This window comes from Sebastes umbrosus, chromosome 1 (genome assembly GCF_015220745.1).
Source record: "Sebastes umbrosus isolate fSebUmb1 chromosome 1, fSebUmb1.pri, whole genome shotgun sequence".
Classification (NCBI taxonomy): domain Eukaryota; kingdom Metazoa; phylum Chordata; class Actinopteri; order Perciformes; family Sebastidae; genus Sebastes; species Sebastes umbrosus.
Genome location: NC_051269.1, coordinates 32827646 through 32843460, shown reverse-complemented (window position 1 = coordinate 32843460; position 15815 = coordinate 32827646). Strand labels below are relative to the sequence as shown.

At 36.7% G+C, this 15815-nt stretch overlaps 1 protein-coding gene across 1 annotated transcript; it reads left to right on the top strand.

The window, feature by feature from the left end:
- Window positions 1-8264: 8264 nt before the first annotated feature.
- On the top strand, window positions 8265-14600 carry msx1a (muscle segment homeobox 1a). The gene is made up of 2 exons (XM_037776964.1): window positions 8265-9115; window positions 12188-14600. Exons 1-2 carry the CDS (start codon window positions 8716-8718, stop codon window positions 12595-12597), a joined length of 810 nt encoding a protein of 269 aa, XP_037632892.1. The 5' UTR covers window positions 8265-8715; the 3' UTR covers window positions 12598-14600.
- The last annotated feature ends 1215 nt before the right edge of the window (window positions 14601-15815 follow it).

Here is a 15815-nt window from a genome sequence, read left to right as displayed (position 1 = left end):
ACTTTAGTCCATTTTTTAAATGTGAATGTATTGGTTTATTTCAAAGCTTGAACTTCAAGAATTATTACTGTTAATTTATCTAACAGACAGGTTTTATGATTATTGCTAGTTTTAAAAATGCCACACACTTATTTTATTTTACACATTCTGGATGTCATATAAGTTTTATAATAATAATATGAATTAATAATATTAATTGAAAATCAATGCAAATTTAATTGAAAAAAAGCAATGCCTGATTTCCTGCTGTGTCCTGCTGTGCAGACTGCAGTATTTAGGATTTAATGAAGCCTATTTGTAATACAAGCATTGCTTTTTTTATGGTGGGATTAAAGGAACATAAAGTGTCTCAGTGAAGACTTTTTTTGGACTTTTGGACACATACACCTGCCCAGTGGACTGAAGCGTTCAGTCTGCAGCAGACCTGTGAGCCGCAGTGTGAATGGCATGTTGAAGCTTAAATGACCGTGAGCCATTGTTACTTACTGGCAGCAAAGTGCTCCGATCCGCCTGATTGCGCTAATTGCTTTGAAATAAGATACATTATGTATAATTATGGAGACTTTGGGCTGGACTGCATGTCGGCTGTTTTCTCTCTCATCTCTCCGAGGTGCATTATAAAGTTGTTATCAAATTAACTTAAAATCACTCCAATGATGATGTGATTATTTCAGATTTATATATATATATATAATAATTTCACTTCATCAGACAAATCTCTCAAAACATTTAATATCCCAGCAATTTCACTATAGGCTATAAATAAAAAATGTGACAAGTATATATAGGATTTATACTCACACTTAAAAATCACTCAAATGATGATGTGATTATTTCAGATTTATATACTAATAATAATTATTAATAATATTATTGTATTATTTTAATCATTATTATTGTAGTGTAATCTACTCAAAATCTTGCTGTTAAATAATATATCCTTCAAATTGGTTATTTTAGTGCTTTTAAAAAATCTTTTCTGCAATTTCAATAAATAAAATCCTTAAATGTGAGATTTTTAATGTTGCAATGGAACAAATAAAGATAACAGGACCTTGCATGTGGTATGCTATACTGTACTGTTATAATATTTTCACTTCATCAGAAAAATCTCTCAAAAATTGAAAATCTCAGCAATTTCACTATAGGCTATAAATCTAAAAATGTGACAAGTAAGTATTTATACTCACATGAGTGCCATTGTCCCCACAGACGAAAGTAATTTACTTGCACCAAGTGCAAATATTTTTGCCTGAAAATGCCTTTTGACATCCACACTACACTCCCTTTTATGTCTTTACAGTCTAAATTGACAGACCCTGCATGAAAAGGGTTAAGACAACTTTGAGAGGAGGCAACAATGGGCCTTTGTGTGGAGTCCCTGCCTCCTGACTGGGAATCAAAGTAGTTTATAAAGTGAAATAAAGGCCCGATGAGCCTTACAGTTGTTTTGTGTTTTGTGCCTCAGCTCGGTCCTCATTTGTTGCCTCATGGATTTAAATGAAACGGTATGGTAATCGTCTTCTCCATGGCACATCGGTCTTCTTTAAAAGGCCACTGTTTGGGATGCTAATTGCCACCAACATTGTTTAGTCCCTCTGTTCACAAGACAAATAAACTGGAGACATATACTGCAACCAATCAGGTTAAATAGATGTTGAATAAAATCTACTTTTGGTCCAAATCAGCTATTGATGAGAAATGAGAAAACGGTGGTATGTGCAGCAGACATTAATTAAAGGATATATCTTTTCAAAAAGTATTTTGCCATGTTTGTCCACTAACACTTCAAGATAATTATGTTTCACTGAAACTTTAATTTATTTTTATCTCACTTTCATGTTGCAGCTGGTAAAGGTGGAGCTCATTTTAATGACGTTATATACTGCTGGGTAGTTTAATCTATAATAATACATCATTTATTCATTGATTATGTTTTGTATTAATAATCTGAATCTGTGAAGTAAATAAAGTTATTAAATCAATGTAGTGGAGTAAAAAGTACAATATGTCCCTCTGAGATGTAGAAAGTATCAGAACATGGAAATACTCAAGTAAAGCACAAGTACCTCAAAATTGTGCTTGAGTTAATGTACTTAGTTACTTTCCACCACTGAGTACATGTTATACTGTTGTGTTTTGCTACGCATTCTTTACTGCTCCTGTTGGAATAAAATAATTGTTGATTATTAAACTGAAAAGTAGTAATGTGTTTTTGATACCTTCACTTGTTTGCATTAAATCATACCGGGATGTTTGCTGAAATTGATTGATACCTAGAAACATTTCCACCAGCCGCCACTGTGTTTCAGATATATATACCTGCAGTGTTTTCACAATCAAACATGTGATTTATGAGTTTTTGAGTATAGTTTCCACCACACCGCCACCACCAGGAGAAATTAGCAGTCTTTACGCGTTGTTGCTCTCCACGTTAACAAACACCTTAATGCGTCTCACGTGTGCCTATTTGTGTTTACTTGGAGCCGTTTAACGAGTTGCTGTTGGAGGAGGGTTAAGTGTTTGAGCCCCGAGCAGAGGAGACTTCAGACGGACGCTGGAGCCTCGAGACTCCGGTGAGACTTCAAACGCTTTCTCTGAGCAACGCCACTAGTTCAGGTTGGAGGCTTTAAGTGTTTCCAAACACCAAACACACTGCAGCTGCACGTGGAGGCAATGCATGGCTATACCTGCACACACACACACACACACACACACACACACACACACACGCAAACACACGCACGCACACACACACACACACACACACACACACACACACACACACACACACACACACACATACACACACACATACACATATAGACACACACATACACACACACACGCACACACACACACACACACACACACACACACACACACACACATACGTACACACAAACACACATACATACACACACACACACACACACACACACACCCACACACATACACACACACACATACACATATAGACACACACATACACACATACACACACACACACACACACACACACACACACACACACATACACACACACACACACACACGTACACAAACACACGCACACACACACACAGGATGTGCTGCTGCAGAGGAAATGATAAATTAAGACTTGGTGTGTTAAGTTTTTATAAACCGACTGGAACCAGGTTATTTGCGTAAAATGCAAAACTATTTGGGAACACCTGTGGATGCAATTTAAATATGAATGGAACTGGAAATCACTCTACCTGTTGTTCCAGAAATATTTTTAAATATATATCTTTATTTATAATTCTAATGTTTTTATTTTTGATACCATTTATAAAATCAATACAATTTCAAAACCCCCATTTCTTTTATTTCCACTTTCTCTAAAAAAATGACCATAATAAAAGCTAATTATTTACCTTATCGTGTCATCTTTATCGCTCATGCAAATCAGGTACCTGTATGCGTCCACCTTGTTCAAGTGAAGGAAGCCATTTCAACCATGACTGGGCTCCAACCACCACAATAAGTTTAAACTTTATGAGGCATTGGTTGAGGTCGCCTGTGGTCCTGCATGGAGAAACAGGGTTATTTTTAATTTCCCTTGGTCACATTATGGCGCAGTGACAGATAGATGATGAGGATGATGATTGCTTTGAGGTCTCACAATCCCCCACACTGTAAACAATTGCTGTTAATTTACAGCAGGATTTCAATAGTATTAACCTGTTATTGCTAAACACATCACTTTACTGCTGATCAACTGTCTAAAGTATCATCAGTAACAGTTTCATGCAGTATTTGTTTAATTCTGGGGCCTGATCTGCACATGTGAGGCTTGTTCATTGTACATGATTGTAAAATCAGTGAATTATCTCTTTTCTTCACTCACATGTTGTTCTGGTTTGCATTCTGTTCTTGTAGCCAGCTAGAGACAGACATTTTTGGGGAAAGTGTCAACAAGTCTATTATAGCCTTTTTCCTAACAAGTGCCTTTAATTGTATTTAGTGTGACAATTCCTATGTCTGTAACCTGCTAAGTCTATTCATCTCGGCAAAAAATAATGTTTATTAAAATGTATGTAAAAAATACAACCTAAATAGTGCATTAAAACAAATCAGTAAGCTAATGTAAAAGAAAAGTGAAAAACAGCTATATAATGTAAATAAATGTATATTCACTGTAAAATACTGTGAAATTAATAAAAAATAAAAAAATAGTTCATAGTTTTTTTTTATTAACAGTACAAGGATGTAAATTTCAGCGACAGTATAATAATGTTAATTTTACAGTAACATAAAGGCAACCCTGCTGCCAGTTCTTTACTGTTATTCTACTGGGAAATTCTTAACAGCGTACATAAAGTCCCAAACATCTCCTCAGACAGAGATCTCTAATGTGCATCTTGGGAAAACACTTTGCACCAAGGAACCCTTTTAGTGGCTGCTGACCTTTTCTTCTGGAGGAGCCTGCTCTGCTATTACACCGACTATAGCTGCTCCTCATTTGAATAGATGGAAATGGCGTGCGATCGGCTGAGAAAAAAGCTAATTTTTCTTGCTGAATGGCTCAGTGTCCCTGGGCTATAGGGCGGGTATAGAGGAGGAGGAGGAAGAGGAGGAGGTGCTGCTCTGCTCTCTGTGGAGGTTCAACTCTTCAATAGTCTCCCTAAAGCTGAGCGCTTTGATCCGGCTGCTGCTGGCGCCTAAAAACAACATAACTTGTCTGCCCATTAGGGAGAGACTGACAAATCGTGACAGATTGTTTATGCTTGGCAATTAGCGACGCAGACGCTTTTTTCCTGAGAAAAACTGGCTACACTGCAGAAAAAAAGGTGATATATTTACAAAAATTTTAAAGGAGCAACATTTTTTTTTTATATGAAACTGAACTTCTAAATTAAATATATCATATAGATACAGAGGCATATTTTTCTGCAAGCGATAATAATAACAGTCCCTCTTTTTAAAGGTCCCATATCATGCTCATTTTCAGGTTCATACTTGTATTTTGTGTTTCTAATAGAACATGTTTACATGCGGTAATGTTAAAAAAAAACCTTTATTTTCCTCATACTGTCAGCGTGAATACGACTGTATTCACCCTCTGTCTGAAACGCTCCGTTTTAGCGCATTTCAACAGAATTGGGCGGCTGTGGCTCAGAGGGTAGAGCAGGTTGTCCACCAATCGGAAGGTCGATGGTTCGATCCCTGGCTGCTCCGGGTCACATGTCAATGTGTCCTTGAGCAAGGTGTGTAAATGAGTATTTAGATTAGATCCTGATGGGCAAAGTTGGCACCTTCGAATGGGTGAATACTGACATGTAGCGTAAAGCGCTTTGAGGGGTCGGAAGACTAGAAAAGCGCTATATAAATGCAAGTCCATTAACCAATTGCAATAGAATTGCATTGCTTGGGTCCATGTTTACTTCCTGTCAGCTGAAGTCATTAACATACACTGCAACCAGGAAATAAACTGTTACACATGTTTACATTTAAAAACGTGTCATGAGTATATATTGTGTATTTGTGACATCACAAATGGACATAAATCCAGACAGCTTGTTTCAAACGCACAATTTCTGAATACTGGACTGTGTGTATTTCCCTGTTGGATTGAGCATTTTGATACTTTCACAATATTTATATAGGACTTAAGCCTGCTTTATAATAAAAAAAAACTGAAAATCTCACTTTTTTTATAATATGGGACCTTTAAGGAGTGCAGATAATGACAAGGTAGAGCCAGGTAAATCAATGACAGTCCTGGCTTAAATCTCTCCCTGGCTCCACGATGCCTCCTCCCCCTTTTGCCCCCTCGACTCCACATCATTTTTGACTTTAATGGACGTAGTCAAAGGGGGGGAAAAAAACCCAGTGATCCCTCCCCCCCAAGCCTGATAATTACCCCTAAATGACTGCGAAGGCCTGTGTGTGTTTCAATCTGATTAGAGCCCCGCAGCCATCAATAAACAGCAAGAGGTTCATCACATAAAGAGTTGAAGGCAGTAAACTGTTGAGCAACATTCAGGACTCACATGGCCAAAAAAAAACAGTCATCATACAGTATACCCTCCTGGGAACCGAGTTAAAAAAAGTGTCTTCCAATTACTTTTTTTGTGATTTCCTACCTATTTAGGGTTAAAAGAAAATCTTAACAATTTAGACTTGTTAAACTTTATTTTTATTGTCCACTGTATAGTGGACTACAGGACTATTTCAGTGTGAAAAGACAAAAAAAAATGAACAGATTATGGCTGTAGAGTGATATTAAACCAAGAATACATTCAAATTGATTAAAAAAACAACAACACATGCCATATCACTGGAAAGCCTGGAATGTCTTCTTTACAACACACCAGGGGTTGATAGAGTAGGTCAAAAGAGTAAGAGGATATGCATGTGGAAAAAATGTCCACTACAGAGGACACATGTCAATGGGCTGGGTCTCAGGAGGATATGGGTGGATGTGAATAAAGCATGTCTAAATGTTTGGGGGCAGAAAAGTTATCAATAAACATGGTGCGTAATAATAGAAACAATGCCTATAGCTCCTATTATGAAATGTCAATAAGTTAATTATAGGGTATACTAACATCATTTTGTGGGATTTAGTCTTGATGGAACCATGGCCCATTAAGAGTTTGTTGTGTTTATGTTTATCTGAGGTTGCTTGTTTAAAAAAAAAAGAAGTAACTATTGTTAACTTCCCCACTTTTTTTGTTTCAATCTGATTAGAGCCCCGCAGCCATCAATAAACAGCGCGCTGCAAGAGGTTCATCACATAAAGAGGGAAGGCAGTAAACTGTTGAGCAACGTTCAGGACTCACATGGCCAAAAAACAGTCATCATCATATGGCTGGATGTGGATAAAGCATGTCTAAATGTTTGGGGGCAGAAAAGTTATCAATAAACATGGTGCGTAATAATAGAAACAAATGCCTATAGCTCCTATTATGAAATGTCAATAAGTTATGGGATAATTATAGGGTATACTAACATCATTTTGTGGGATTTAGTCTTGATGGAACCATGGCCCATTAAAGGTCCCATATTATAAAAAAGTGAGATTTTCATGTTTTTTTATTATAAAGGAGGCTTAAGTCCTATATAAATACTGTGAAAGTATCGAAACACTCAATCCACAGGGAAATACACACAGCCCGTATTCAGAAACTCTGCATTTGAAACAAGCCGTCAGGATTTCTGCCCATTTGTGATGTCACAAATATACAATATTTAGACCCTTGACGCAGTTTTAAACGTAAACATTCTAAATGTGTCCCAGTTTATTCCTGGTTGCAGTGTATGTGAATATCATCAGCTGACAGCAGTACAAATGGAACCAAGCTGTTGCCTAGCAACACAATTCTGTTGCCATTCCGTCAAAATGCGCTAAAACGGAGCGTTTCAGACAGAGGGTAAATACAGGTATATTCAGGCAGACAGTATTTCGAACCTGAAAATGAGCATCATATGGGACCTTTAAGAGTTTGTTGTGTTTATGTTTATCTGAAGTTGCTTGTTTATAAAAAAAAAAGTAACTATTGTTAACTTCCCAATGCACTTTTTTTTCTTTTGGAGTCCAGGTCCAGCCTATCTCGCTCCTGATTGGCCGCCTCTCTCTCCACGCCTGCCTTATTATAAGCCAACTTTCAGGACTCACATGGCCAAAAAAACAGTCATCATATATGGCTGGATGTGAATAAAGCATGTCTAAATGTTTGGGGGCAGAAAAGTTATCAATAAACATGGTGCGTAATAATAGAAACAATGCCTATAGCTCCTATAATGAAATGTCAATAAGTTAATTATAGGGTATACTAACATCATTTTGTGGGATTTAGTCTTGATTGAACCATGGCCCATTAAGAGTTTGTTGTGTTTATGTTTATCTGAAGTTATATATCTTGTCCTAATTGTTTGTTATCACTATTATGTAGTCATATTATTTCTTTATATTAATCTTGTCTCTAGGTGGAGGCTTCAGATAAGCCCAGTGGGTTTTTTTTTGCCTCTGCCTGCACTTTATATTATTCATCTATTTTTTTGTTATGTTGTATAGTCTTAAATTGTGCAAAAAAGAAATAAACAAATAAACAAATAAAAAGTTGCTTGTTTAAAAAAAAAAAAATTAACTATTGTTAACTTTGTTATACAAAATGCACAATACACAGCTATGTGTGTAGCTGTGTATTGTGCATTTTGTATGTTCTTTCTTGTATGACTGTATGTATGCATCAAATGGTGACATTTATGTTTTAAACTGTACATGGTCCTTTTTAAATAATAATAAAAAAATGTTTTGGGGCAGAAAAGTTATCAATAAACATGGTGCGTAAAAATAGAAACAATGCCTATATAGCTCCTATAATGAAATGTCAATAAGTTAATTATAGGGTATACTAACATCATTTTGTGGGATTTGGTCTTGATGGAACCATGGCCCATTAAGAGTTGTTTATGTTTATCTGAAGTTGCTTGTTTTAAAAAAAAAAGAAAAAGTAACTATTGTTAACTTCCCCATGCACTTTTTTTCTTTTTTCTTTCGGAGTCCAGGTCCAGCCCATCTCGCTCCTGATTGGCCGCCTCTCTCTCCACGCCTGCCTTTATTATAAGCCCTCTGCGCTCCACAATTTGGTCACATAAACATGAGGATACCGTCACCTTAGGGCGCACCAGCAACTAACTTTGTGCAGCAACTCTTTTTCCACTGTGTGTCCAGTCCGGACCTGTATGGCCCCATCATCGATCACCATGTCAGCTTTGACCAGCAGAGTTGAGATGCAGAGCAGCACCAGCCTGAGTTCCTCCGCAGCAGCAGAGGAGACCGTGAAACCCAAAGTGGCTATCTTACCCTTCAGCGTGGAGGCTCTGATGGCGGATAGGAAACCCAGCAGAGAGGTGGTGGTGCTGGCATCATCTCCGGATGGTCCCGGGACGTCCCTGGGCGTCAGGATGTCCTCTTTCGGTAGTCTGGATACTTCTGCTCCTTCTGCTTTACCCATGAGCTCTCCGTTTTCAGTGGGCGACATCATGAACATGCCAGAAGACGTGTTGATTAAACCAGAGAGTCCGGACAGTAACGACAGGACTTCATGGCTGCAGAGTCCTCGTTTTTCTCCAACACCTCCAAGTAAGTTTGGTGTCATATATGCATATAATATATTACAGGAATTAATCTAGGCAAGCTTTATTTGTAGAGCACATTTCAGCAACAGGGCAATTTAAAGTGCTTAAGAACATTAAGACATAATTAAAACAGTTATAAAAACATTAAAGATTAGAAAATAAAAGCTAGGATAGAAGCTAAAATAGAGTATAACACACAAGAGTAAAAGCTCTAGTGCAGTATATAAGATAATTATCTGGTTTAATAAAAGGCAGCAGCAGCAAACAGGAAAGTTTAAAGCTTTGATTTAAAAGAGTTGGAGTTGGAGTTGGTCCTGCAGGTTTCTGGGAGCTTGTTCCAGATATTTGATGCATAAAAACTGATTCTGCATGTTTAGTTGTGACTCTGGGGACACAAAGCAGACCTGATCCAGATGACCTGAGAGGTCTGGATGGTTCAGAACATAGCAGAAGATCAGAGATGTATTTTGGCCCTAAACCAGTTAGTGCTTTGTAAATCAGCAGGAGTATTTTTAAATCAATATTCTATATTAAATATGTGTAATGTTATGCTGCATGTTTGGACTTTAATATGATTTATTTCTTTGTGTTTGGAAACTTTTTACGCAATGTCTTTTGTGTGGATTTGCCCATTACGCATCGCAACCCAAGGTTGTTGTTTTTTTGCTCAAAGTCTTTTTATTGGTATTCTGTACAAAATCCAATAATCAGAATCAGAATCAGAATCAGAATCATGTTTATTGCCAGGTGTAAGAGGTATGCACTGGGAATTTGCTTTGGTTTTGTTGGTGCAAGTCAAACAGTATAATAACAAAAGAATATATAAAAACGTTAGAATAAAATAAGAATTAAAAAAAAATAATTTCTACCAATATACAATATACAAAATAAGCTATAAGCTAAATAATGTATAAACAAATTATATGCCCCCACCCACCCCACCACCCCTATAACAATATTACTGCACCATTAAATAAGCAGAGTTCATTTCATAAACAATTACATTTATACATATAAATGAATTAAATCCGATAGCAACATGAATGGAAACATATACCAAACCAAAAAAATAAAAATAAAAATAAAAAAAAAGAATTAAAAAAAAATGTAATATGAGGTCAGCAGTTTAAAACTTCAATGTCAGTGGTATCAATTTTCTCTATATAGATTAAAAAGGGTCTCCATATAGCATAACATTTCTGAGCACACCCTCTCTTGTAGTATAGCGAATCTTCTCCAATACCAAATGATGTATGAGATCTTTAAAACCACATCCTAAAGGTTGGAGGATACTTCTCCTTCCATTTAAGAAGTATAAGTCGTCTATAGCTAAGAGAGATGCAAAAGCTATCATATTCTAAGATATATGTCTTATGGTGCTATAATCCAAATACTGCAGTAATAGCAGAAGGTTCTATGGTTCTATCTAACACAAGGGGTTTTAAATGAAAGCGTTACAGACATTAATCTATGTTAAATATGTGTAATGTTATGCTGCATGTTTGGACTTTAATACGATTTATTTCTTAGTGTTTGAAAACTTTTACGCACGGTCCTTCAGAATCAGAATCAGAATCAGAATTAGAATCAGAATCAGAATTAGAATCAGAATCAGAATCAGAATCAGAATGGTGTTTATTGCCAGGTGTAAGAGGTATACACTAGGAATTTGCTTTGGTTTTGTTAGTGCAAGTAAGCAGTATAATAACAAAGAATAGATAAAAACGTTAGAATAAAATAAGAATAAAAAATTGAATTCTACCAATATACAATATACAAAATAAGCTATATTAAAAAAAAAAGTGATGTGCCATTACGCATCGCAACCCAAGGGTTTAAATGAAAGCGTTACAGACATTAACCTATATTAAATATGTGTAATGTTATGCTGCATGTTTGGACTTTAATATGATTTATTTCTTAGTGTTTTTACATATGGAAACTTTTACGCACTGTCTTGTGTGGATGTGTCATTACGCATTGCATCCCAAGGGTTTAAATGAAAGCGTTACAGACATTAATCTATATTAAATATGTGTTATGTTATGCTCAAGTTTGGACTTTAATGTTAGCATGCTGATTTTCATTTTTCATTTTCATTTCAAAATTTATTTCGAACATGTAGAATACAAAAACAAATTAAATAGGCAGTAAGAAAAATAAATTAAAAAATTAAAAAATTAAAAAAAATAAATCAAAATTTGTTTCTGACTGTCCACTTGTTGGTATGATCATTATCTTTTTCTTTTTTTTTCTTTTCTTTTTTTAATATTTTTTTTCTTTTCTTTTTTTAAATATAATTTATTTCTTGGTGTTTGAATACTTTTACGCACGGTCTTGTGTGGATGTGCCATTACGCATTGCAACCCAAGGTTTTAAATGAAAGCATTACAGACATTCATCTGTATTAATTATATTAATTTATTTCGAACATGTAGAATACAAAAAAATAAAATAAAAACAAAGAAAAAGAGAATGATCATACCAACAAGTGGACAGTCAGAAACAAGAAGTATTTATATACAATGAAAAGCATAAGTCAAGTCAAGTCAAATTTATTTCTATAGCACATTTAAAACAACATGAACTGACCAAAGTGCTTTACAGACATAGGCAGAATAAAAACAGAATAAAAACAGGTCAACAGAGCAGACAACAAAATCACACACATCCACAGACAGAGACCAAGATAAAATCCATGAGTAAAAGACTCTTATAATGAGCATTTATAAAAGGCCAATTAGTAATCACAATTCAAGTACATTCAAAAGCCAAGGAAAAGAGGTGGGTCTTGAGCTGTGCTTTGAAAGACTGCAGATCTGATGTGGAGAGGCAGTAAGAAAAAAAAATAAAAAAATAAATAAAAAAAATGTGTTTCTGACTGTCCACTTGTTGGTATGATCATTCTCTTTTTCTTTGTTTTTTATTTTATTTTATTTATTATTTTTTTAATTGAATTTTTTTTAATATGATTTATTTCTTAGTGTTTGGACACTTTTACGCACGGTCTTGTGTGGATGTGCCATTACACATTGCAACAAAGGTTTTAAATGAAATCTTTTTGTCCTCCTCACAGGAAGACTGAGTCCTCCTGCCTGTCCTTTGAGAAAACACAAGACCAACAGAAAGCCCCGGACCCCCTTCACCACGTCCCAGCTGCTGGCCCTGGAGAGGAAGTTCCGCCAGAAGCAGTACCTGTCCATCGCAGAGCGCGCAGAGTTCTCCAGCTCCCTCAACCTGACGGAGACCCAGGTCAAGATCTGGTTCCAGAACCGGCGAGCCAAAGCCAAGAGGCTGCAGGAGGCAGAACTTGAGAAACTGAAAATGGCAGCTAAGCCCATGCTGCCTCCAGCTTTCGGGATTTCCTTTCCTCTGGGTGCTCACGTGCCGTACGGCTCGCACCCGTTCCAGAGGCACTCTCTGCCGGTCTCCCCAGTGGGACTGTATGCAGCTCACGTCGGATACAGCATGTACCACCTCACCTGACAGGGACGCACGTGCAGTGGGACACGAGGGGGTTTAGACTACTTTCTGAGCTCAAGAGGGGGGTACCTGCGGACAGGTGAGGTGACACTAAACACTAAATAAAGAGGCATGTCAGGAGGCCAACACCTCCAAAACAGACCCTCTGAGGACCTTGAAGTTTATCCACCTCTCTTGACCTCACCAGTAAGGTCACACTGCAGAAATAATCCAACTTTATTAGTCATTTAGTCTTAAATCTGTATTTGCCAGTGGACTTAATCACAATGTCAATCAAGATTGATAGTATTTCAGAAAATAATCTGAGACTAAATGACTTTTAAGGTGGACATTTTTGCTGTGCAGTGGTGGAAAAACAATTTTGCAGGCCAATGATATCACGAATGGACAGTCAAGTGTGGACACTAGACTGTGTCTGCACGGTGTGTCAAAGATAGCCCACGTGCAGTGGGACACAAGGGGGTTTAGACTACTTTCTGAGCTTGAGAGGGGGGTACCTGCGGACAGGTGAGGTGACACTAAACACTAAATAAAGAGGCATGTAAGGAGGGCCAAGACCTCCAAAACAGACCCTCTGAGGACCTTGAAGTTTATCCACCTCTCTTGACCTTCACACACTGCAGAAATAATCCAACTTTATTAGTCATTTAGTCTATTTGTCAGTGGACTTAATCACAATGCCAATTAAGATTGATATAAATCCTATTTCAGAGAATAATCTGAGACTAAATGATTTTTAAGATGGACATTTTTGCGGTGCAGTGGTGGAAAACTATTTCAAAGGCCTATGATATCACGAATGGACAGTCAAGTGTGGACAGTAGACTGTGTGCCACAGTGTGTCAAAGATAGCCCTTCTCCTCTATCTACCCCAGCCAGGTAAAAAAAAAACAGCTTCTAAAGTAAGTCAGGACCTTGAAGTTCATCCACCTCTCTTGACCTCGCCAGTAAATTCACACACTGCAGAAATAATCCAACTTTATTAGTCATTTAGTCTTAAATCTGTGAGTCATTCTATAATTAGGGGTACATTTCATGTCAACCAAAAAGTGAAGAAATCAGTTTTCTTTTTTGATAAATAATTTAGTTGTTACCATAATATACCCCCCTAAATGTGCTAAATTCATAAATTGCCAATCTTAAACTCTAATGACTTTTTAAATATTTTAATGAAAATAAACATTTGATTCATTATTTTGCCAACTGTGTTAAAGACAAATGTTGTGTCATATAAAACATGAGGTACAAGGTACTACACATTTTTACTACAACGCTTTTGAGTCTATTCACCAAAGGTTTTAAGGTTGCCTGTGTAACTGATTTGAAAATATGAATTTTGAGCTTCATAATGGACATTTTATGGGATGCTATCAGGAAGGATGAATATTTTTTCAACATAAATCCACATTACACTGAATTTAGAGTTATTCACCATCCTTATGTAAGACTTCCACAACTAAATCACAATGCCAATTGAATAATCTGAAACTAAATGACTTTTAAGATGGACATTTTTGCAGTGCAGTGGTGGAAAAACAATTTTGCAGGCCTGTGATATAAAAAATGGACAGTCAAGTGTGGACACTAGACTGTGTGCCACAGTGTGTCCTCTTATCTTCCCCACCAGGTTAAAAAAACAGCTTCTAAAGTAAGTCAGAGACTATATTGTGCAGCTTCACATTTTGCACCAACAATCTTCATGCATCGTTGGGGCTGCTGTCACAATGCAAAAAAAAAAACACAATTTTTTTTTGCATTCATATCAATGCGTATAACTATAGTTGGGTTACTGAATCCAGTGTCAATGAATGCTCTTTGTGAATTTGGAGAACCACAGCATTTGTTTTTATTTTTTTTCTATAACAGCACTGTCTGTTGTTGGATTGATTCCCTTCGGAAGGGATATGTGTACTGTAAAATAATGTATATTTGAAGAATATCCTCATTTATATTATGAATATATTTGTGACATAACTTAACAATAAATTGTTTATTCTTTTTCATTACGCAGTTGTTGGTTTTGACTGAACCTTGACGCATTGTGCCTGTTTCATAGAGAATCTGTGCTTGAAAATAACATTTTCGAATTTTTAATGGCAACTTCAGGTAATATTTTACAATTATTAATCTATTTTTAGGATGAAGTTTGGGCCCGTTGTGAGTGTTGTAACTTACTGGACATCTTGAGACAAACACGTTTAGATATGGGAAAAAAGTAGAAGGGATGGTTATAAACAAGGCTGTTAAACTGTGTTAAAAAAAATAGTAATATTGATAAGCATGATTTAAATATGATGCTTTTTGGAGTGTCATGGTGAAGTCTAAAGGCTTTATGTGACCCACTCCATAACAATATTGACAGTATAATGTCCACTCTTTTATGTGCACATACTTGCAGTTTCTGGTGTGTGCAGCGTGCATTTAAAAAACTTGTCACATATTATTTGGAGGAATGTATTGCTACAGCTGTTGCCTATTGCTTTGAAACAACTAACCTAGATTTTGTTGGCGCCAGAAGAATTTAGTGGGTGGAGATGTGGGAGGTGGAGGGGGGGTGATGTTGGTGTGTGTGTGTGTGTGGGGGGGACACTCAGTTGTGTGCTGACTTCAAAACACACCGATAAATATTGCAGATTGCCTCTCGGGGCTAAAATTGCTTGTAAACAATCCCACTAGAGAGTGTCATTATGGGGTGTTTAGGGTGTAAAATGAGCCAGGTGACACCCCCATTATGGAGAGGGGGGTGTTGGTGTACTAAACATTACTACATAAAGAATTCATCCTTCTGATGGGAGTCATTTTCAAGACTTTAAATGACAAAACATGGGATCAGAAAGGGAGACAATTACAGGCCACTCTGCAGCAGTTTTTTTTAAAGGCTTTCTCTAGAGTTCTCTGCCATTCATGCAATGCAAGGGGTTAAATTGGAGTAAAATAATTGCTGTAATGAGCAAAGGCAATCTGCCGCAGACGGAGGCCGGCTCCAGTGAGGCTGTAGCTCCAGGCAAGGCGGAACTTTTATCATTCCTAAAATGTCAACGGGGGACTGGGACGGGCAACACTTCTCCTCTGTGTGCACTGATTTGACAAGCTGCTGTCCTGAACTACACTAGAGCATAATTATAGTCCGGATTTATTATTTTTACACACATTTTTTTAACTCACACTCAATTCTATAACGTCTTTTAGTATAAAAAACAAATCTTAGAGTTTACTTTAAT